The 23,824-nt window shown below is 39.3% G+C and overlaps 1 protein-coding gene across 2 annotated transcripts in view; it reads right to left on the bottom strand.

Annotated features, from left to right (window-relative positions):
- AMBRA1 (autophagy and beclin 1 regulator 1) overlaps nucleotides 1-23,824 on the bottom strand; it is a 126,103-nt gene that overhangs the window by 77,850 nt on the left and 24,429 nt on the right. For both annotated transcript variants that reach the window (XM_063158984.1, XM_063158985.1), the window contains 2 exons: nucleotides 15,662-15,748; nucleotides 11,153-11,335 (listed from right to left, as the gene is read on the bottom strand). In XM_063158984.1, coding sequence (XP_063015054.1) covers nucleotides 11,153-11,335; nucleotides 15,662-15,748 — 270 coding nt within the window. The remainder of the gene's footprint in view (nucleotides 1-11,152; nucleotides 11,336-15,661; nucleotides 15,749-23,824) is intronic.

The following is a 23,824-nucleotide window of genomic DNA, read 5'->3' as shown; positions in this document are numbered from 1 at the left end:
AGCTATTTCACCAAAACCAAATTTGAATCCAAGCTCAAAGCTTCCATTTCTCCTCCCACTGTAGATGCAGCATTTGCAGTTCACAGCCAAAGCAGCACCTCACCCTCAGGATTTTGTGTAACCAGCAGGGTTCCTGAGATCAGAAATGTAAAAGCTACTGCTGTTCTTTTATCACAGGCCTCCAGCCTATTAAGATGGAGATCAATAACAGAAGGAATCCTGCAAACTTGAGTGCTGACATATCAACTTTTGTTGCTAAAGAGAAAAGACCAAAGGAAAAAGAAATGTCGTGCTCCAGATCTTATCACACACAGTAAGAGCTAGCAGAAGACAAGAAATACTTTTTAAAAACCTCCATGTAGCAGCTTTTGAAATGACACAGATATGCAACCCTGTGAAAAAAGCAACAAAACCATTTTCAGGATTTTTATTTACTTTGGACATTTATTGGAATTGGAAGACACTTTTGTAATGGACAAATATCAGCAAGAGCACCAACAGCAGGACTACACTCTACAGAACTCTCCAGTTGAAGAGAATCTCAGCAGCAGGTTTCAAAATGAATGAAAAATTAGCTCCAGCAAACATAAGGAGATAAAAGGGCAAAGTCTACAGACTGAATCAAGAGACCTAGAGGAACTAATTGTTCAAGTTTTTTTAATTGCTACTAGCCACAACTCTTAGCATCCACAAAAACATTTTCAGACACATTTTCTAACCAAGGCAACTTTCTGATGTGAGAAATCCATCTTGTACTTTCCTATTTATTTACTGCGTACACAATCACCTGACAATATGGGAAAATGCCTAAAAGGGAAAAATATAGACTAGGATTTTTTTCAGTTTTCACCATGACAGAGACAGCCTCTACTAATGCAAAAGACAGACACATTTTTAACATCCCTTTAAAAAAACAAACAAAAACCACAAACTCACATCCCAGTGGCCACCTGTCCTATAACTCAAGACTGAAGGGAGTAAGAAAAGTGGCTATCCTTCAAGAATGCTAGAATTCCTATTTACTGTAAGCAGAAGTGTAAGCTATACTCTCCTGGGATAAAGAAGAATATTACTAAACATTACTCTGAATTACTAATTTACAGAGTCATTTATATCTAAACTCCCATGCTCAAGAACTACATGAAAGAGTGTCTAGTCTAGTGTTGCACAGCTAGAACTGCTGATATTACCCTGGCGCCAGCTGAAGATTATTTCTGCACCCTCTAAAAAGGAAAATAAAGAATGCCCTACAGATCGGTGAAAATGGGTGGCACTTTGTGTTATTTCTGTACCACATAGAGCCTGCTGACAGAGGGAGGAGAGCAGATGTTAGCACACTGCAGTGCCAGCGTGAAGCACTCCAGCAAGAAATGAGAAGTTTCCAAGGCTCCCTAAAGTACTGATGAAGATCTAATGCTCTACTTTCTATTTAGTGTCAACTACCTACAGATTCATTAGCTAATGATTCACACTGGATAGTTTAATTAACATTACCTGCAGAAGTGGAAAGCAAATTCCTCAGTGTGTGTGTGAATCTACACTAAAAAAAGCCTCTGCTATAAAGCAACTCAATAACCTTGCTAAAGTAAATGAAATAAACCACAGCAAGGCGACAAGGGAAATGTAATACTCTAATTATTAACAGACTAATTTGTCTCAGCAGGAAAAGTGGAAGAACCAACAAATGGACAAAATAACTTTTAAGGTCTGGCTCAAAATTCAGGTTATTCATCATTTGTTCAGATACCATGGTGGCACAAATCAAAACAGTGATGTGGAGAATAAGAGCTGGTAGGGGAGAAATAATATTAACACCAACCTACAATGGAGCATGAAAAGAAAGCAATTCCCAAGCATTCAGGAGAAATATGGACATTTAATAGGGCATAAGAAGGATGCAAGTTTATCCTAAATTGGATAAGATAGTCAAATCCCCTTGGATTTTTCTTCTGTTGTCTTGTTTGATTGTTGAGAGAAAAAATTGACTAACGTAAATTTAATGGACCAGCAATAGTAGCTCTGAAAACAGAGAAAGTGATACAAAATTTTGCATCCTAAAGTTTGGAGAAAAAGGCATTCTTTTTCATCTGGTAACTTGGCTACTGCACTAATAACAGTGGATACAGAAGACAGTAAGGACAAAAAAAGCGCCATGTTCTGCTTTTCTGTCTTGGCAAGAATTCACTTTAATATTTAGAGATTGTTGTATCAGGAAGTGAAATTAAACACACAGCATGGGATTTCTAATGCAATCTGTTGGTCTAACTGTTCCCATTGTAGTCAATATTAAAACTCCCACTGACTACACTGCCAATAGAATTAGGTCAACAATGACCATTTTGAAAAGCCATTTAATTATCAAAGCCAGCACCAGTAAGCCATGTAAGTTCAGAGGAATCAAATTGTATCACATCAAGCCAATTCTTCATATTTTCAGCATTTTATCATGTTTCATGCAATCCAATTTAAAATGCAGAGGTTAGACACTCACATACAATAGAAATGCTAAATAATTGTTTGAGTGGCATCTACTACTTTCCTTTAAGGTCAACACTGGAAGTTGCACCATCTTCATGTAGCAGAAAAAACCAACATTTGAAGCACTGAGAAAATGTGAACTATCTGTACTGACTTGCTGTATTTTTTTTGCTAATTGCAGCAGGTTACTTCAGAGGAGATAGGACAGAGGGCAGGAGCAGCCCAAAGGCCATATCAAGAGCTCAGAGGAGGTTACCAGACACTGCACACTCATTTGGCTTTACTGGTTGGTCAGGTCTCACTGCAAGTCCTCTAAAGTGGGTTCCTGGAAGATGTCATATTAAACTGGCCACACTAAAACAGAAGCAGATCCTGAAATCTTGCAACTCACTTCACAGGATTCACTGCTGATTTGGATGAAAACACATGACATATACCTTTAGAAGAGTGTACTCTTCTAGAGTTACATAGTACTCCAAGACAAAGCGTGTACTGTGTTTTAGAAAGGGTACAGAAGTAGGAAAAAAGATGAAGAAGAGAACATCACTTTTGCTGGTGGTTCTAAGAACATGTTGATTACTTTCCAGCACCGTCCTGATGGGTAAGGTAACATACAGTGTTGGGAACACTATGACAGAAAGTTAACTACTACCTTCACCACTCAGACAAGCAGCAAATACCAGATATTAACACTTTAATCCGTCTGATCCTGCAAGATCCTGAGCATCTAACAGAAATCAATTTAGAGAAAAATGGGAGCACTTCCAGTAAATAAGCCTCTCAAAATAGAGAGGTAAACACCAATATAAAACATTGTCATTCTGAATGTTTTTGTGAGCGACAGGCATCCTAGTAGACAAAAGGAAAAGCCACACTGCAAGATGGTTGCAATTCTGCATAGGGGCATAGTAGCTAAAATAGTATCTCCTGGATGAGTTAGATTAGTGTCTTATTCAAAAATTAAGGTTCCATACAGTATGTGCTACTTTACTCAAAATCCTCAAGGCTTGGAGAAGTTACAAACTCAAACCAGGAAAAGGGCATCACCCTACTTCTGGCTCCTTGGACAAATGTATCTCACCTAAAACCAGGATTATGTTAAAAGTGAAACATTAAAGACAACTAACTTATCTAAGAGGAGAGTTATTTCCACAAGTAGATACAAAGAAGGAAGCCAGGAGCATAGGTTCTATCAAAAAGGGTACAAATATTGACATCCACAGATTTAAATGACTACTGTACAGTTTTTTTAAAGTATATCTAAAAGAACACACATATCTGGTAAAAAAAAAGTTATACATTTATAAACCCATCTCTGAAGCACACAGTCATTACTGAAGAAGTACTTGAGGCAGAACTGAGGGGAAAAACAAGAAAAATGCGCATTTGTTACACAAAAATACATTCCTGGCACTAAATGTATGGTTGTGGAGTGAGGTCCCAAGTGCAAGACTGGAAGCCAAAACCAACTGAAAAATAAAAATAGTAGGGAAACTACCAAGAGTGACAGTGGCCAGCTGGAGAGACAGGAACTAGAATAGATTTTTAACACGGTAATTGATAAAGAAGTTAGACAAGTCACTCAAGCCTTTCCATCATTCTGCATTCTTCTGAAGGCTGAAATGCCAATCTCTCACTAGGAGCTTTTGGAAAGGACCACCAGAGAAAATGTGTATCTATTTATCAACTAAAACTTCCTATAAAATAGCAGACTGTTGAGTTACTGATGGCTTTGCTGACCGAAGAGAAACAAACCCCCCAGTCTTGATTACCACTCAAAGCACTGCTTAAGGGGAAAATGTATTTACAAGATTAAAAAATGGCACTTCAGAAGATCAAGTGTTTCAGAAAAGTATCACATATGAGAGGTCAAGAGAAATATAAGTACTTGCCTGTAAAATGCCAAGGATTAAATGCTTCAGAGAAAGACTAATTTCTAACTAGAATGAAGCACTCACTCTTTTCTAGGCACATGATCCAGTTATTTCTATTTTAATCAGCTCACTGTGTGGTGGGCTCACAAACTGATAATGCTGTTTTAGAATAAGACTGATACACTTCATAGCTACAGTGAATCATTAGAAAGCAGAAACATCAGCAGCCAGACAAAGCTAGAGAGGCATCAACTTTTGTCTCTTTTTAAAAAAATACATCGCACTCTTATGCTTGCAAAGGAAACAGAATTGAAACCATAACTTCACAAGCAACACTAATCTGTTAGACCTATGGGCTTCAAGAATGCAGACCACTACCTGCTTGCATGGCCAGCAACAAACCAGTAACAGCTTGCTTCCTAATTACTCTCATTAACAGTGGACTTCGCCTACCAGGTGACCTAGTTTGATTTCTGAGTTGCACAGACACAAAATAAAAGCAAAAGGAAAACAATGGACAGAGTTTAGATTTGTTAGAAAAACTCAGAATTACCATCTTGACATTGAATTGTTTGTATGGACTCAGGCAACCAACAGTATGGAGTATGACGGGCGCTTTTCTGGCAACTGCCACCTTTCTAAAGGCACACATTCTTTCACCACCCTGATATGAAAACACTTGCCTTGCTGGGATGTGACTTAATGGTAAAGCAACATTATGCTGGAGAGATTAGCAAAATCCTGCAGTACTGCTGCAAGGAAACAGTTATTGCCTGTTCACTGCATCGATGCAACATTACTAGACATTATGACCAAGATAAGGGTAATATAGACAACTGTCACAAAAGATAAAAGATTAAAAGAATAGGGAAAGTGAAGCTGCAGGCTACTATGAGTAGATCACAAAACAAGCTAACACTCTAACTAATCCTTGAAAAATTAAGTTCAAAGAGTAGGTTCAGTATCACTCCAATTCAACCAGCACCTGTAACTGTCTGGCCTGAAATTGTGTTTAAGATGATGAATATAGTTAACATAAGTTGCTGTGTATCTGGAAGAAACAACCCAGTGGTAACGGCTTCAGAATCCTCTAGCAGAGAAGAAAAAAACCCAGAAAGTGACCACCAAGTTACACATATTTGCATCTGCTTTGAAAGCCAGTTTTGTAAAGGCTCATCTTCATCACAAAAAATGATGCAGTGCCATGTGAGGCAAGAAACAAAGGCAGATGAAAAAACCACAAAAACAGATAAAGGAGCTCTGGGAAGAAAGAAACAAAGAGCGATCCTGCTTTATGTGAACTCAAATAGCAAATTGCTAGCAAGAACATTATTTGTAGATGCTCAAGAAAGATAACAAACTGTCTCATCTAAGATTTCCAGGAAAAAAGGCTACATTTTCTGCAGTATAATGACCTGTCATGGACCCTAAAAATCCATTTCCATCAGCACTTGAATGACATGAAGAGCCTATTAAGATTCTCACATCTCCTATATGTGTCTTTTAAACTGCAGATGTAAACATCAGGATGGCAAGGAGAAAAATGAAAAAACCCACCCTAATTGCTTTTAGAAATGTTGTAGTTTGGAAATGATATCACTATTTCTAGAACAAAAGCATGCCACTGATCAAGTCATCTCTCTTATCCACCTTCACTATGTCCTATGAGAGCTTAACACTTGGCATACCATCAACCTACAGACCCCCAACAAAGTAAACCTCCTTCTTTACCTCTGGGATTCCTCATGCTTCTCTCTCCATAATGACAGAGCTTGTCTCAGTATACTGGAACTGTAGATCAAAAGCTCTATACTTATTTAAAGTGTCACAAAAAAGCTTTAATCGTTCCAATCTCTCCTCTCTCTTGACAAGAAAACCTGGCTACTATTTGAAGAAGTTTCTTTTGCAGAAAATGAAGGTTGCCAGATAGGAAAAAAAACACTCAGAAATAAATGAGTGCACAGTGGACAGCTGTAAAGGAGGGCAGTAAAGACCGAGACTTTACAAAAAGAGTCCAAGCTCTACCCATGTGCTCTTAGTAGATGGTGTGCTAAGGGAAGCCAGAAGGTGCACAGTGAATTGATTGCACTGCTGCAGGTTAGTACTCCCATTGCACTGTGTCTCTAGCAAACAATGATACACAATCAGACTAAAAAGGCAGAGACTGGACTTAAACACACGCATGGACTTCTGTCACAAGGGTAAGGAAAAAGTAATTTCAGTAACTGGCAATCTCCAACTTCTCCCTTCACTCAAACTTACCAAAATCTTTCTGTGTCAACCATCAAGCAAACCACATGCTTATTCTCACCATGACACACAAATCCCTGCTCTAAACCCACTTCTACCATTCCACTAGATGATCAATAAACAGAATCCAAACCCAAACCTTCTACCCAAATACACACTACTGAGTAACCACATTGCCACAGCCATTGTCTTCCCTTTTCTCTCACAGTGCTTTATGTTAGTTCAGACATGCTTGCATCCAGACAGTTACTAATTAGTATTGTCAAGTATTAGTGTCCCAATTAAGGTTCCTAAAGAAGCTAACAACAAAATATAATTTAAATGAAGACTTTCCAAAAGAAGAGTGATTGCCTGGATATCTCACACAAAAATATCTCCAATCAGACGTGCACTTTTCTTCTTAACACAGAAAGTTAAACCAGAATGCCAGCTGGAAGTAGAGCACTAACTATGACAAAAACTGGACTCCCAAACCAAACATTTCACCTATAAGAGGTCAAAAAGAATCTACAATACTATTCTCCAAAATGAATGAAAATTGCATACAAGACACTGGAAGTAAGACTTGCAGCTTCAATACAGTGGCAGTTGGCTGGCAGGTCGTCTCTTCGAGACAAGAGGCTGTTGGAAGAACTTAGATTTGGCAGTTCTTGCCAAGACAGTGTCAATAAATCAATCAAAAATGGCAGGAGGCAAGTATGATGGATACTCATCTATCTCATGCACTCATGAGGAGACCCTTGCAAGATGCCCATCTGAGAAAGTCCAACTTTTGGTCCAGAACTTACCTTAAACAAAAGGATTTTAAGGTGACAAATAAAGCCAAATAACATCACTCTCAATCTTGTAAGCTTTTCCTAAGTGATTAATCATCTTTACAAAGCAAGAGCCTGCTTCCAATAAAACTAGAAGGTCCATTAGGGCCAGTAAAACAGTGCCAACAGTTCTCATATTTTCTGTCTCGATGCTCATGGTGTCTCAAAAGAAATTAAACAGATGAAGCACTAAAACAAGACTTCAGGCCTGTGAGGTTAAGCCCATCTTGTTATAGAGACACAAAAAAGACCTTCCTAGCCTGTGAGAATGGCACAACTGAGTGCATCCATGCCAGCACAAACCCTCCTACAGGGAAGGAGAAAGGATAAAACAGAACAGGGAAAAGCTGGAGACATGAAAATAGTGTTATCTCATCTCCAAGCTCCTCCTTATCTATATTCTGTCAGGCAGCCCTCACTCAAAAATAGACAGAGGAGTCAGCCACAGTCACACCTGTAGCCTTAGCTTGAAAGCCTTTTTTGAACTGCAGTGAAGGGTTTGACTCAGGCTTTAAGAGCTGGTACACTGTCCTATATCTGCTTTTCAGTCTGACAGATGAAACAAACCTGTACTTCTGTATTTGCTCCCATAGTTACTTCAGACAAAAAGGGACATAGATGGCCAAAATTCACCTCCAGAAACACCTCCACATTCTTATTATGGTGACAAATTCAGAATTACAAATGAAATAACAAAGATTGCACTATCTAAGGAGTCCTAGAAGCATAACCCACAGGCTTCAACATCAGGGAGCTGTTCTAGACTAAAGGAAATCTATAGAAGAGACCACATCAAAATTCTTGAAAAAGTCAAAATTGTTTAGCTTTAAAAATATCAATTTACTATGTGATGCAAACATGAGATATTCAAATAAGAACTTGAAATTAGAAAGTTCAACATGTATAATTTGTCTATAAAGAATGTATTTTTACCAGTTATGCTGGAAGACTAAAATTATGTCATTCTTCATTCAGAGATTCTTATTCCACAACTCAGGAAGTCTTTTCATTTTAGCTAAGGATTCTACTAAAGCTAACCTTAAAACCCACTCATATCAATCTATCTGGCAATAACCTAATATTACAATCTGTATATATATTACAAACTGTATTAAATGCTTTTATGTAGACATGACTAAGTTTACAGTTGACAGTTGCATTCAATAAGCAGCAAGATGACAACAGTGACAGGTTAAACACAGGGAGCACATATAGAGAAAGAACATCTTCTTAGACTGAAAAACACAGGTATAGTGTGTCTCCCTCCTCTACTGTCCATAAAAGCTGGTGTAAAAGAAGGATATTACTAACACTTATACAAAACACTACTTCAGAGTCTTATACCAACACTACTTCTACTGTCATCACAAACTAAATGTATTTATGAATGAATTCACCCTTGACTGAGACGCAGGAGAGGCTTTAACTTAGAGGCCATGAACACACAAACAGTACATAGGCCCAGTTCTTCCCTTACTAGGCCATTAGGTAAAGAAAACTGAAAAAAAAGACAAAATGAATTTCTGAAGAGAAAAAATCTCTGAATCCCAAAAAATATGAAAGCAGAGGAAGCTTGTCTCCCAAGCATCCTGCACAAGCACAGGATTCACTCCTTGCCCAGTGCTCTATGCACAGTAAAAGGCACTGGTGTTTAATGTCCCTTACACCCTTCTCCTTATCTCTGGGAAACAAAAAGAGATTATTTATCCATTATATTAGCCAGATTAGAAAGATAAAGCACCAAGGCAATTTTCTGGCTTTTATGGAAAAAAAAGTTCCCTGTATTTCAGGAGAAAAGCATGAGCTGCAGACAGCCAGACACAGTGGCAATGCCACCCTTCCCCATATCAAATCTGGAGACACAGGGAAGTCAGGGCATCTGAACCACAGCAAGAAAAATCATCCATGAAGTAATACATGACTGCACAGGTGAACAAGCAAGGAAGGAGGGATACAGGAGCCAAAGGAGAAGCAAGAACTCTGTAAGACATTTAATTGTGAAGTCTCAGCAGAAGAAATCAAATGAGTCACGAGAAGTTCCAGCTCTAAGGACCCCTGCATAGCAGCCCTCTCTAATCAGCCAAGAGAAATAATGAAGCAGAGAAGTAAAAAGGCAGCAGGTCTTGAATGCAGACACTACAATTTGATATGAAATATTCAACCAACAAATTCAGGCACTGCACTTTAAGGAATAAACACTTTTTGCTCAGTATGAAATGAAAGACAACCTCAGTATGGCTGATTGAATTGCTTTCCTGACTGGGTGCTCTTACTGTGTGAACATTATCTGCAGGGGAACACACTTCTCTACAGGCATTTGCCTGGCTCTGTGAACAAAGAACATACCATCTTTTACTTCTCTAGCAGAACAAGCTGCCCCAGACAAATAAAATGGCATAATGGAAATAGTAAGGTCTACGCTTGCAACACACCCACTTCCCAAAAACAGGCCCAGCAGCCACCATATTTCTGCTCTTCCAGACCACAAGGATGCTTGAGAAAATGCAGAAGAGTCACTGCCTAATAGTTTATCTGCCCTCATTTACATTTTACACAAACAAAGCCACAATGAGAGGGAAAGACATTCTCTGACCCTGTATTTCAGAATATTCGATTGCTGGAGCATGAAATGACAGCTTCACAGAACAACTTCCAAGGAAAAAAAATAGTCTACCACCACTTGAAAGTCTAAAAGGGATTAATATCTTGCTTTTGGGAATAGCTAGTGCAACTAGTATCCTTCAGAAAGGGACTTTATCCTGAAACAAAGGACATGGAGCTTTAATAACATGTCATCTCAAGTATGTGCCACTGCAGCAAGTGAATGTGCAAATTAAAATAGTAGGGAAGTTGACAGCATCCTTTGCTGGCAGCTGCAACATAACAACCCAGATTTTTTGAGGAGTTCACAGCTCCCATCAAACACACCACCCTACTATACTACAGTATAACCATACACTACTTCTACAACCCTGCTCAGAATTATCCTTTGTTTTAATTGCAGTATACACAAATGGGGGAAAATTCAATGAAATACTTAAGGCTACTCAGGAATTATCCCATATTTAAAAAGAAATTACTGAAGACAGGCTAGAAAAGTTATAGTCTCTTTGTTGCCAGAATGAATTTTAATCTAAATTCCTGTGCTTTTGGTCTATATGCCATGTAAGGAATACATTACTATACTCTTCCATTCATTAAAAATTTGCAATAAATTTTTTGCTGGAATTACACTGTGTATCACCAGAAGTCCAAAAGCAGATGCTGGAGAACAAATTTTAAAAGTTCGTCAGCAGAACCACTCAGAACATGGGACATGTCTGTGTGTCTCCTATAGCCTTAGATCAAAGAACTAAGTCTTGCAAAGCCTCTTAGTGACTCTTGTTCTGTCTCAAGGTTTGACAACTCAAGTAAAACTCTTGGCTCCCCATCTGTTCTACTGGAGAAAAAGAATCTAATTTTCTTTATTTAACCAGTCTTCTAAATGTGGTTGAGATACCTAATGTGTTGAAGGTAGCCCTACAACATCCTTAATTTTCATAATAGAAATGACCAGACCTATTTCTAGCAATCAATGCTCTAATTATTGATTGAATTACTTAATCTGTTCCTACAAGAAGCCAAAGGTGTCTTTGACTGATAAACAATATGGTTTATTTCCAAGTAGGAAACCAGAAAGCAGACCTGTGCTGACAACAGTGGCAAGCAAGAGGGCTAGGCAGCACACACACTTACTCAAAATCTTCAAATTCCAGATCATTTCCCTCCACAGATGGGCTGGAGTTCTCTGAAGTGGAAGCAGAGGAGGAGGAAGAGCGGAGACGGTTTTGCTGATATCGCATAGAGCGCTGTCGAATACTGTCCCTCCGGGAAAGATACTGGATCATCCTCTGGGCATAATATGCAGCAGGAGACAACCTGAGCAAGAAAAGATACACAAATGCTCATTACATAAATTTAGAATGACAGCCAGCCCTATTTTTCCTTTTGAACTCCAAGTGCCAGGCCAGTAACAGCCTATCACAAGGCTGACTGCTTGCATTTTATCTGTAAGATGGATTAAATACAGAAAGCAAGGAAAAGTAATTTTCCCTTTATATGCTACAATTTCACATGATCCCCTTTGCAAACAAAAGCACCACACAGTACCTACAGACAAAAAGCTCATCCACAGAAGAGAGAAATTTGCTTCTCAGTACTCTCTGGAGCTCACTGATTCATTTATTACCAGTTCACTCTAGTAAGCTCAGCAAGCATCCCTTAAAAGAACCAAGCCCAGTCTCAATGTGAACCCTGCCTGCAATGCCAAACAGCAGCACTGTTCAAATAAACACCGAAGTGCTGCTGTCTTGATGGTAGTTAGGGAGTACCACAGAAAATCAATCTGGAGAAAAAAAGTTTCACATCTTTAACTACTTTGTAATCTAAATGGTAGGGATTTTATACGGCAGCAATTTTATCAGATCCACTAGGTATGTGCTAAGTGGAGCTTTAAAAGCCTTGCATCCCACCTGAAAGGAAACCTTTCCTCTGTTATTAACTCTTAATTCTCTCTCATGCATAACCTAGCATTTGTTTGCATCAGCTATCACACACCAGCATTACTCTCTTGAGAGTGAACACATACTCTCTTTTCCCACCCTGTATATCCACAGCTCCTCACACATGTTTTCTGTGACACACTTACTCAGTGTTAAAATCCAGACACTTCAGATGCTTGATTTACCATTTAATTAGCCTTATTTGGTTAGACTTGAATTCTAATTTGGGGGGAGGACAAGTTTAGGAGACAGATTACAGGTTCAGAGGTGTTAAAACTTAAGCCAAAAAACATCAAAAGGGTAAGAGGAACAACATACTCAGTTTGATTCCTCCTGCATCTTTTATGCAGTTTAATGAGGTAAACCTGTTCATGCCTACATAAAGAAGAAGGCTTTGCTGGACAAACACATCACTTCTCTCTACTCCCCATAAGACTTAATAGGCCAAATACAAAAAAGCAAGGCATTACAGATGCACATTAATAAATGTGCTGGTCTCTTCTCTGGGCTTTTCCATAAGCCAAAGCCTTTGAGCATGCCTAAAAAAATACTACACCAAAATACGTACAGAGAAAAAAAAAAAAAGAAACACAGGAACAAGGCAAACACTGGTAAACATGAACAGTGGTCGCAGCAGTCCAGCAGTGTAACCACTGAAATTTTTATTTTCCCTAGTATCACACAAAGGGAGAATTTTACAGAAGAATATGAAGAATGACTTTCGCAGTCTTCTAAAATTCTGCAGGACACCAGAAGAAAAAACATGGTGATACCTGTTAGAAGAAAGAGTAGGCAATAAAGAGTGGCCATAACCGATGACAAGATGTCACATTCAGCTTCCTAACAGCACACGGTGTGTGCACTGAATAGACTGTGAAAAAGATCTCAAAGACGACACAAGAAGCTTAAGTCTGATACACAGAGAGAAAGGTGTAAGGAATAAAATACTTTCTAGCTGCTTAGATTTTTTTCTAGACATATATCCAACAAACACTGTGATGCTTTATACATACATATATATATGGAGTCTAGGAGCATATGTAATTCTTATTGAGTATTTCTATTTAAAAAACCCATTATTGTAGGTGTTCTTTGATGACAGTCTAATTTAATTCTTCTGCAGATTATTTTCTGAGCCCAGTACATATGGAAACTGTGGAGAATGACAGAACAGCCAAGCTGACCTTAGTGAAGTTCAGTAAGGCCACTGAAAAATACTGCTGCAGTCTACATCAAAATATTCATTCTAAATCTGAGGGAACTTCAAAAAATATTCTCCCCGCCTCACTGCTGACCTAGGTTATTCAAACATAGCACCATTACAGACAGTAAACGCAGAAAAAAAACTAATACATACACATGCTCTCAAAAATAAATTTTTCAGATCATGTAGTTTATGTACTCTTTAAAAAAAGACTCCATTGGAAACAGTGTGGTCTTAAGGAGGTATACATATTTAATATATATTTAAAACACAAACACACAGAAACACATACAGATGTTTATTAATAGATACAGATGTGTTTATTTCACCTTTCACTTCTCCACCTTGTTATTTAGCTTCTCAAAGAGATTACATTTGGAACTTATGATGCTACCAAAAAACCCTTCAAAATGCAGTAACACTCCTTTTAATCACTTTTCAAATTTTCAACTAGTTAAAGGGACAGTTAAAAATATCCTACTAGCCCAGCAAACCAGTAAGGTTTATGGAGGAAGACTCTAATCCTATCCCACTCAAACTTCTAGCTGGTACTGATCATGCCTCCATGAATCTCATTCTCTGAAAAGGACAGTGACATTTACCAGAACAAATTAACCTTCTTAGAAGAGTTTCAGAACTGGACTTTTCTTCCTAAGCTCTTTATAAACTCCAGCTACTATAGTTTCTACCATAACCTAAAACCACTTGAACTGTCACATGAAGAGCACTGCATCAGTTCTAAAATGGCTTCAAGTAGAAAAATATCTTTGACCATACCCGTTATGCTAGGAAATGATTCAGGCATTGATCCATTTTCTTACATTTTATTCTTACAAATACTTACATTTTCTTACATCACAGCAGACATTTATAAAAGGGGAAAACAAAATTCAGACACCTAGGCAGGCCCTCCTTTTCTTTTTTAAAAGGCAGCTCCCAGAGAGCTAGAACAAGATCTTAAAATTTCTGCTCTATCAATCTGCCTGCTTTGGACGAGGCATTCCAGAAACAATGAATGGTGCACTTCCAGCAATAAAGCAGCTTTTGGCATTCAAAAATAAACCTGAATGTAATAAGAGCTTTAAATAACATTTGTAGAACATAATTCTCCTCCTTCCAGGTAAATCAATCCCTTTCCCTGCCATTTAACCAACTGCCATTTAGAAGCTTTTACATCTAACAGCATTTCTGACAGGCAGTTGCCAAGACCTTCAGCAGTCACCTAGGTTGGTTTCCCAAGGATTTTATACACAAGCTGCATACTCCACCTTGCTTTCACTTCACTACAGTTTTGTTTACATCATTCCTAAGGCTTTGAATTAACTTCACAAGGCAACTTTCTTCACAATAAATGGAAAAAAAGCCAAATATAAGATTTCACCTCTGCAAGGCTTTACCTACAGAGACAGTTAGCAAGGAGTTATTTACCAACGCCATTATACCATCTGGCCAGTTTGCAACCTTTTATTTCAGAACTTGTACTTAAGAGTATTAGCTGTACAAAAATGCACATTTTTGGGTTAATGATGAAGAAAACAACCCCCTCCCCCACCCCAAACCTCACAAAACAACAAACATCCTTCAGCAACTCAGGATTTAATTTTCAGTGGCATTCCTGTACTCTTCTTTATGATAAATCCTAGTGGCCTTCAATTCATACAACTATGCAAGAAGTTCCCCAAAAGGCTAAATCAGATATAGCTTACACTTACTGAATTTCCTCATTCATAGCTTTCCTAAACCCATCTAAAGATCTATTTGTCATGATTTATTCTTTGAAAGTTTCCAAAGCCACTTGCTGTTCACGATTCTATCATTTCTTCTGACAGAGTCTTTGGGTCACATTATCCCATCTGTTGCTTTCTTAATACACTAAATAGAAACTGCAAAGATCACTTCTTTCCATTTTTGATAACTGCCACATTTGCTTTTTCTAGTCCTCTGAAACACTCCCACCTCTTTTGAAGATTAAGCAGCACTACAGGTGTTTCTATGCCTAATGTCAATGATTCATGACTTTTCAAAAATAATTGTCAGTATTTTGTTCTTAGTTAAGTATACATAACCTTCTGGCTATGCTCTCTCTTGTACAGATACATTTATGCAATTCATGCTTCTAAGCAGCACGTTGTCTGCTCACACTACCTCCTAATTCCCTTTACTGCATTCAAGACTATTTGTTTTTTAATTCATTTTTCTTCAAATGAGATTTTTAATACATTGATACAGCTCATTTACTGTTGGACCTGTTTGCCACCTAGTGTTCTCCACCCCAAACGATTTCATGAATTCTTATGTGTTTACTTCAACAGTAATTCCTTCCTTTTTGCCTCACTTCCCCCCAGACTTAACAGCATCTGCTCACTTGTTTTGCTCTTTCCCCATGGCAGATCATTAAGAGGGAGATAAGCCCAATTTCCAGAGGTTTCAGTCACTTATACTGAAGTTATGCTTTTGCATGTAAAACTTAAATGCCTTTAGACTGCATTTAGATCTTACCTGGCTGGATCTGGGTAGATTGGATGTTCCCGGGATCCTGCTCCATCATAGCGAGATAATGAAATGAGGGAAGACTCCAGCAACCTCCTGGAAAGGCAAAACAAATTACAACATCAAAGACCATTCAGGAACATCCTTCCTATATATGACCTACTTTCTGAAACCTCTTAAGACTATTTCTATCACTAGTGCAGAGAATTCTGCAACATACTGAACCACTCGCTGATGGCATACCTGTTTTTGGTATTCAAAGTTTTATATTCTCACTGCACAGGAGAAAGAACACCTCACAGGAGAAAGAAAGGAAGAAGAGTGCTCCCATAGCCATTTCCAAGTTCCAAGAGAAAGATGTAGATGTCACTTCTCTGGAGACAACCCACCCCAATATATTAGGTCCATAAACACTACCACTGCACTGGCCATCTGTCAAATTCTTACCTACTCAGAGGTGGCTACACATGGAATGGGCCAGGGAGTAGGGGACAAAGAACACACATGTTAACATGTGGACTTTAAGGGCACCACTGCTGTCTATCCATAGTAAGATCTTGAATCTTAGTCTCAGGCTCTGAAAGAGAGGTCTTCTACAAAACTGCAAAAATTTAAAATGTTCTTTTCCTCTGTACTGTAATCAGCCACAGGGAGAGATAACAAATATTCACTCAAGAAATAAATGTATGCAAATGCAGCCAGACAGCCTGAATATACGAGAAGTGAGACTAAGTCATGAAGGCAGCAGAATCAGAAGTATATAGCAGGAATATGTCCCCACCCTGGCTTCTACATGCACCTCTGTCTAGCTTCTGTCATAAACCAGAGGACAGCACTGTTTCAAGACTGACTCATGGCCTGTTGCAGCCATTAGATTAACACAAGAGAGATGATTTGGGGCAGGTACAGAAAGTGGAAAACACAACTCTCACGTTTATAAGATTGCTGAGTTCCCTTTCAAGTCTTTCTACCTCAGAACTCCTGCTAAATTTTGTTTTCTAGTCTGTAACTTAATGAAAGTTGTTGTGGTTTGAAAATCAGAGGTCCAACACCACATCTGTTCTACTCACTCACACGCACAGCTGCTGAGAAAGATTTGAATCCTTAGCCCCACACTCATAATAATCCATAAGCCTTTGCAGTGCAGGACAGCAAGTATTAACACAGGAAGCAGGACCAGATAAAATCCACACCCAACCTCCCATTTCTAGCCACATAAAGACAGCAGAATTCCAAATGAGATGTCTTTTTTCCTAGCAGCAGCCTACCCATCAGTATCTCAAGAAAAATATTTACTGTCTTCCGCAATTAAAAGAAAAATAATTCAATTTACATCATAGATCAAGAATACAGGAAACAGTGAGAGATTGCTTCAGTCTCCCAGTTGGAAAGGTGTGTGTCAGCTTGAGAAACTTGCTGCAAAGCACTGAGACTATGCATAAGACAAGAAATCCTGTCCTTTCTAGCACAAATTTGTTTGGCAACCATTTGTCTTATTCAAGAACAGTTACTGAATCTCTCAAAGTTTGAGTTTGATTAATTCTCCTGGTTCCTAGGTTATTGAGTCAAAAGCTCTAATATTCAATACTGCCAGATATTATGAATCCCTTGGTTACCCAAAAAGTCCTTATGCTTTAATTCTGTCTTACCAAACCCTTCCATCTGCTCCAAGTACATATGTGCAAAAAGAGCCAATCCAGAATGAACAGTGTTTCAGCTTTATGAGATATACCTGAAGTCCTATACCTGTGAGGTATACAGGTATACCTATTAGTTGCATCACATATAAACTGCTTTAATTCCTTCTAGGGGAAAGACAGACAGATTAAAATTAGCAGAAGGGACATTCTACCTACTCAAGCAGCTGGTCCCTTTTAAACCACTGTCTCTGAGACTAGGTTACTGCCACTGCAATATCAACATGCTTTTGAGAAATCTGCTTTTCTAAGCTGCTCTAAACCCAGCATTTTGCAAGCAACTTGGATATGTCAAGGCTGGAACATCCTGCCTGATCACTGGATTTAACCAAGGAGAAAGAGCTTCCAGAGCATGCAGATTCTGACAGGGTCATAACTTGAAACAGAAACAGCAGCTTCCTCCTAATGCGAGCAATGCCTATGGTGTTTTGATAATATGTACACACAAATAATCATCAAACTCACCCCTGTAAAAAGTCTTGATGCCTACACACTACATATCCCATCTCCTTTCTATCTGCCCACTAAGTGACACAGTAAAATCAAAGCCACAAGGGAAGATGACTAGTACATGCTGCACAGCCTAGCAAACACTGTTAGAAAGAAGTTTCCTGGTATTGTCCCCCCATAATTGTCTTCTCCCCTTTAAAAAACCTGGCAACTGCCTAAGATGACCATTGACTTTGAGGGATCACCTTCAGAAAGCATCTAGCAGCTATGCTGAAAGAAATCAAAACCCTTACTAAGCAGAGGACACCACAAGGGTGCAGGAGCAGGGCACACATCACTGTAACTTGGTGTGGGTCTGCCAGGAGACTCTCTGCTTGGCTTGGCAACAGCACTTTCAGCAATCTATAATTCTCACCACCACACTGCAACAGATCCTTGAAATATATATTTGAAGAGTCTTGCTATAGCAGTTACTTGGGACCTCAGATGAGAATAGGTACAGGTTACCTTAATAACCAGCAGTTCCCTGAGCCCAGGATGGCCAAGTGTCCAGGGAAAGAGACTTCCTCCAGGCTTCAACAGCCCTGTGACATTCCCTGAACAGGCTGCAACTCCATCCCTGCAGCAACAGAAGCTGCTACACCAGAAGGGCTCCCTTGGAAGACCAGTAGTTACTGGGTTGTAAGGAACAGGATTACAAACACTCCAATAGAACCCTTTCTAAGCTTGCACTGTCCAAGTTGAATGGTCTCAGTCAAAATGGCCTTTCCAGCAGAGCCTTCCAAGGCTGACAAAAACAAATCCAGCTCCTGCACTACCTCACATTGAGGCACACAGGCCACATACTAGGGCCACATTCAGATCATGTGCACAAAGATAATTAATTCAGTTAGCAGTAACTGCTAAAAGCCAGAGCTGATTTTAAGTCTGATTAGTAGTTAATTATCCTACAACCGTGCCCTCTCAGATCACAGAGCAATGAACAGAGAGATTTAGATACACATAAAGGGCAAAACATCCAAACCAAGGCAACAAGCAAGCTCATGAGATCCAGACAGACCATCTCTGCTTTATGCTCCACAGAATAACAATACCTATACTGAGGCAGAGTACTAAGCACACAAAAAATCCATTTTTAACCAACTCATTCTAGACTTAGCCCTTGAGTCCCAAAGTTACAAATCCAAATGCATTTAGTACTGTCAAATGGGTTCAATAATAGATACTCTGCTATAATAACCAAAGTGTCTCATCTGTGTCACTGGTAATGTAACCTACTGTCCCTCAGGAAGGTGCAGATAAAGATTCTTAAAGTAAGTCATGCTGCAATCTGCCAAGTCTTTGGTGTTACACTCATAGCTTCTGGCACCCGAAATCCCAAAAGAGACATAGACTATTTATTTTCAGTAAAGCCAAAGTGTAAGGTAGTCCAATAGTCCAATTCACTACCACAGTAAATGTAAGGTTGGGAGCAATTCTGCTAAGGAGGACAAACATAATCCACAGATGAAGAGAAGTAGCTCTGTTGCTGTAAACTGTTAGCCACTAAACATTTAAGTTTCCAACAGAGAAGCATGAAAAGAGAGAACAGAAATGCATATTGCTTGCATCTCCTTTTGAAACATTTCAGCAGATCATGTTTGACTCCTGAATCCTTTCTGCAGCTTACAGCAACCTCCTCCTCTCCCACATCCCCCATTTCTGCTATCCAGATATGTAACAGGCTAACACTAGGTTCTATGGAAGCAATTGCTCCACTATCTCTGTCTAGACAATATGAAATTGTCACAAATGACATATAAAGTACAATTAGCAGAGAAACTGCAATTTCTACTCTCTTCCCCCGCTTACCAAGGAAAAAAAATTGCCCATTATCAACCTCCAGGTTGTCAGTCAATCCTGCAAATGATGAAAATTAACTCTGCTCACCCTAGGAGATGCTTCTGTTCTAGCTTGCTAAATTAGAAGGAGGGGGATTGTAGTTCTTGTTGGGTTTATTTTTTTTATTAAAACTACTACAAGATACAAATTGCCTCTGTTCAGCAGCATTGAAATCTCAACTCTCTGATTAAGATCAGGCTCCTTTTCTGTCAGACATCAACAACTCTGGAACTGCTGCTGTACACTTGCTCTGTTAACTCAGGTCTGCAGCAATCACTAGCAAGGGGTAAAGGAAGCAGACTTCAAGTCACAGGACACCTATAGGCAAGGGAAAGAGAAGGAATTCACAGACACAAGACATTATAAGCAGAAAAGGGATCATTTTCAGGAATGAAGCTGAATGCCAGAAGCATAAAGCAATCTCCTCATAGCACATCAGCCACTGGACTGTACCCCCAATTCTCCCCACAGGGATGAGCATCGCCACCAAAGCCTTTTGGGACAGAGGGACTAATTTCAGCAGGCTTCGAGAAGATACTTAACTGCAGCAAATTCCACTTTTCAGCAATAGTTTCTAAGGATATGCAGCCCTACACCACATCTCAAATTTGCTGTCACAGCATGAGTGTTACTGAGTAACGCTACTCCAAGAGACACGGAGGGAAGGGTTTTCTTCCCCAAAAAGGGAGGTGTTAACAAACAGCACTGAGGTTGTTTCCTTAGAATCAAAGGGGTGTTCAGTCAGCTGTCATCCTCCTAAGCTGCTCTATACCAACAACCAGGGCAAACCAGTAAAATGAAGCACTCTAAGGACAGCAATCACACCTACCCCTCCCCTACTCCCAGTCTTCAGATACGAGCAGAGCTTTAAAAAGAAAATTCCTAGTTATCCTTTGAAGGAAAAGTATATTGATGACTCTTGGCAGCCTCTGATTTTCCTCCCCTGGCTTTATGCCTTCCCTGAAAAGACTTTTATATTGCATACTGCCCATTTGGAGGTGAAAATTATCACACTACATATTACATCCCTTTTTCAGTCCTCCAACTTACAGTCAGTTCTCAGTTCCCCTGAGTACTCATCCCTGTGAATGTGCTCCTGTGGTTTCTCATAAGAAGGTAAAGAATAGCAACAGTTTAAAACTAGATTCCCTTCAATCATCTTCCTCTTAGAGCCAGGCAACGTGTAACCTAAAGATTACAAGAAAGCTAAAGCATGAAAACAGCTGAATGTTCTTCAGTGTCCAATAACACCAATACCCTCCCTCAAACCTTGAGCTCAATTAACTGTTAACGAACCAAATTCATTCCTGGAGATCAATTATAGCCTTGATAGAGCACTAGAAAACTATTTTAAATAAAAATCTCAAACAATCAAATGCATTGGCTTGGATATACTTTCTGTCCCTTTTCTCAGAGGAATAGGAAAAAAATATTTCAGACATCTGTACTGTGTTTCCTACTTCCAAAAAGCAAATGAAAATCATGTAAGCAGAAACCATCAAGCATTTTGTTCCATAGCTTCATTTTTCATAAAAGTTTTGTAGTCCTTGTCGAACAGAAAAACACTATTGCTCTTCACCAGTTTCATATTCAAGCTTAAAATAAAAAAGCAATCAGTATGCTGTTCTAAAGATTGCCTGAAAAAATGAGTTCTAAAATTAAGTTCTTAACATAATCTGCTCTGATACCTCTAAGCTAACATTTCTAGACTGCTTCAGCTTTCACATGGTTATGGTTGGACATATTTAGCCTGGCATCAAGACCGGATTAAGACAGGTCAGAAACAGACAACCAAGAGAGAAAATATAGTCAAACAAAAGGATCAAGCTTTTCTTAAGATAGTTCTAACCATCTGCAAGAGATAAATAACCTAAAAATATCACTATTCATTAAAACCTCAACAGTCACTTTTACAGTTCGGAGGGAGCTCCTCCATCCCCTTGTTCACATCTGTGCCAAACAACCCATGCTCAGGGAGGAACTACAGTTGGTGGCTGTCTTTCTGTCCAAACCCTGTTAGGCAGCCTTTTCATCACCTTTTTTTTTTAAAGTTACTCCATACAATAAGAAGCCTTTATAACATAATTTCCTTTTTTTAGAGAAACCAAAGATGCAATATGTGATCAGAGACAACTTCCAAACACAGCCTTGCAGAACACTTTGGCCTGCTTGTGGGAAAGAACTTGTGTTAACTCTGAAGCTGCAACTAGGGACAGAGAAGACATCCTTCCCAGCTGGAGGTGCAGAGTTGTTCAGAGGAGTACATCTGATACAAGGCAGAAGTTATCACAGAAAGTGATTGTTTCCCCTTCACTGATTCTGGGCAAGAATCCTGTAGAAAACAAACTGGTTTTCTCAGTCAGAAAAGAGACAGCACATAAGGTCTTCAGCCAACATGGGAAGGAGTGCAGAGAAAAAGTGCACAATTACACAAAACAAGGAAGTGTCAGTAAGAGTTTGAACAGCAGAAATGAGCACTGCAAGAACTACACAGCAACTTTAGAGCTCATCACAGGGAAAGAGAGTCACTTTACTGAAAATGACAGATTCTTTTATGAAGACTCAAGGCTGCACTGTTAATCTGTTACTTCACCTGCTGAAAAAGGCCATGCATCAGAACAAAATATGAATGAGCATTATGGAGAGGTCCTTATCATACAGCATCTGGGTAATGATTAGTTCATCATTTCAACAAGCAAGAGGGAGCACACATCCATGACAGACATTAGAAGGGTCAAGACCAGCTACAACAAGAAGCATTGATCAGTTTTGGCAGTTAAGTCCAACATGAAAAAAACAATGAAAGGGCTTGCACTTTCATTTTGCAGGGGCAAATCTTGAGGGACAGGAGGGGAAAAGAAATTAAAATCAGTTCAGGTACTGCACATGCTATTTTGCTCTACAGTGGCAGTTTCACACCAGTGCTCAGTATGGGGCAGGTACCTGCACCAAGCTGAAGACAGACATCGCATTTTTCCACCTAGACCCTTAACAACATGCCATTATACCAGAAATTCAGCTAGAGGGTATGGGTTTCTAGTTATCATAAGTTTAAAAGCATAGCCAGAACAGAGCCAACACACTGAACTCCCTCAGCCTGCACACAGCTTTACTCTTCTGAGGGCTCTTCTGCCTACCTTCATCTGTATGACTCCTTCAAATTCTCCTTGTTCTGGGAGTTCCCAACACCACAGACTCTGTGGCCAGCAGAAATCTCTGCTTACCCACACACACAGATCTGCATCAGCTTCTGGGATAATTACATATAACTCATGTTTCTCCATGGGGAATTGAAGAGGAGGTGTCTTTCTTGAGGGGGCAGAAGCCATACTGTTATCTCCATAGCTTTCTAATGCTATGAAAACATAAGTCTCATCACAAATCAAGCAACCCCTTTAAAATGCTCTTGTTCATGCTGGAGTAAAAAAGAAAGTCAGGTCAACAAATGACTGCCAGGGTAGTTCAGTCACTTAGTCCAGCCTTTCCACTTCAGGAAGACGGGAATGATTTCATACTAATGCATTTCAAGCAGAAAAATGAGTCAGTTTCCTGGCAGATAAAGAACCCTGTTTATTTACAGTCTTCAGTTCCAGCAGGTGCTCTCTCAAGAAGAGCAAGGGAGGAGGTCACTTACATCATCACACAAACAGCCATTTGGTGCAATCAGTTAAATATGTATGTGGAAAATGTTTAAAATGCATGCTAGCTATTCAACAGACCAGAACAGCTCAACTGGAGAAATCCAGAGTCATCATTCTTTTGCTTAGTTGTATTAATGAGTCAAATCACAGGTCTCCCTCTCTCCTCTTGGCCCAGGCCCACAGATTAGATGAATGCTGCCCTACTGCAAGTTCTCCGGCCCAGATTCTCATTGTAATAAGAAGCAAATAATTTGATACAGGCACTTTGTCTCCAGACACACCACACTGTGAGTATTTCTAAAGAGCATGAAGAGTGAGTGCACACATGGAGTACATGTAAACTGAATGCATATCTAAAAATTCCAGGGTTGTATTATAATAAAAAGGCACACTACAATGCCAACATCTCCAGCTCTTCCCCACAGTGAAGAAAGCCACAGAGAGCTTTTAGATTTGCAAGCATATCTGAAACAGTAGGTCTGAGAGCCTCCCCAAAACTTGTT

Source organism: Melospiza melodia, chromosome 6, assembly GCF_035770615.1.
Source record: "Melospiza melodia melodia isolate bMelMel2 chromosome 6, bMelMel2.pri, whole genome shotgun sequence".
Classification (NCBI taxonomy): Eukaryota; Metazoa; Chordata; class Aves; order Passeriformes; family Passerellidae; genus Melospiza; species Melospiza melodia.
The sequence above is the reverse complement of the archived record's forward strand: the minus strand, read 5'-3'. Positions and strand labels throughout refer to the sequence as shown.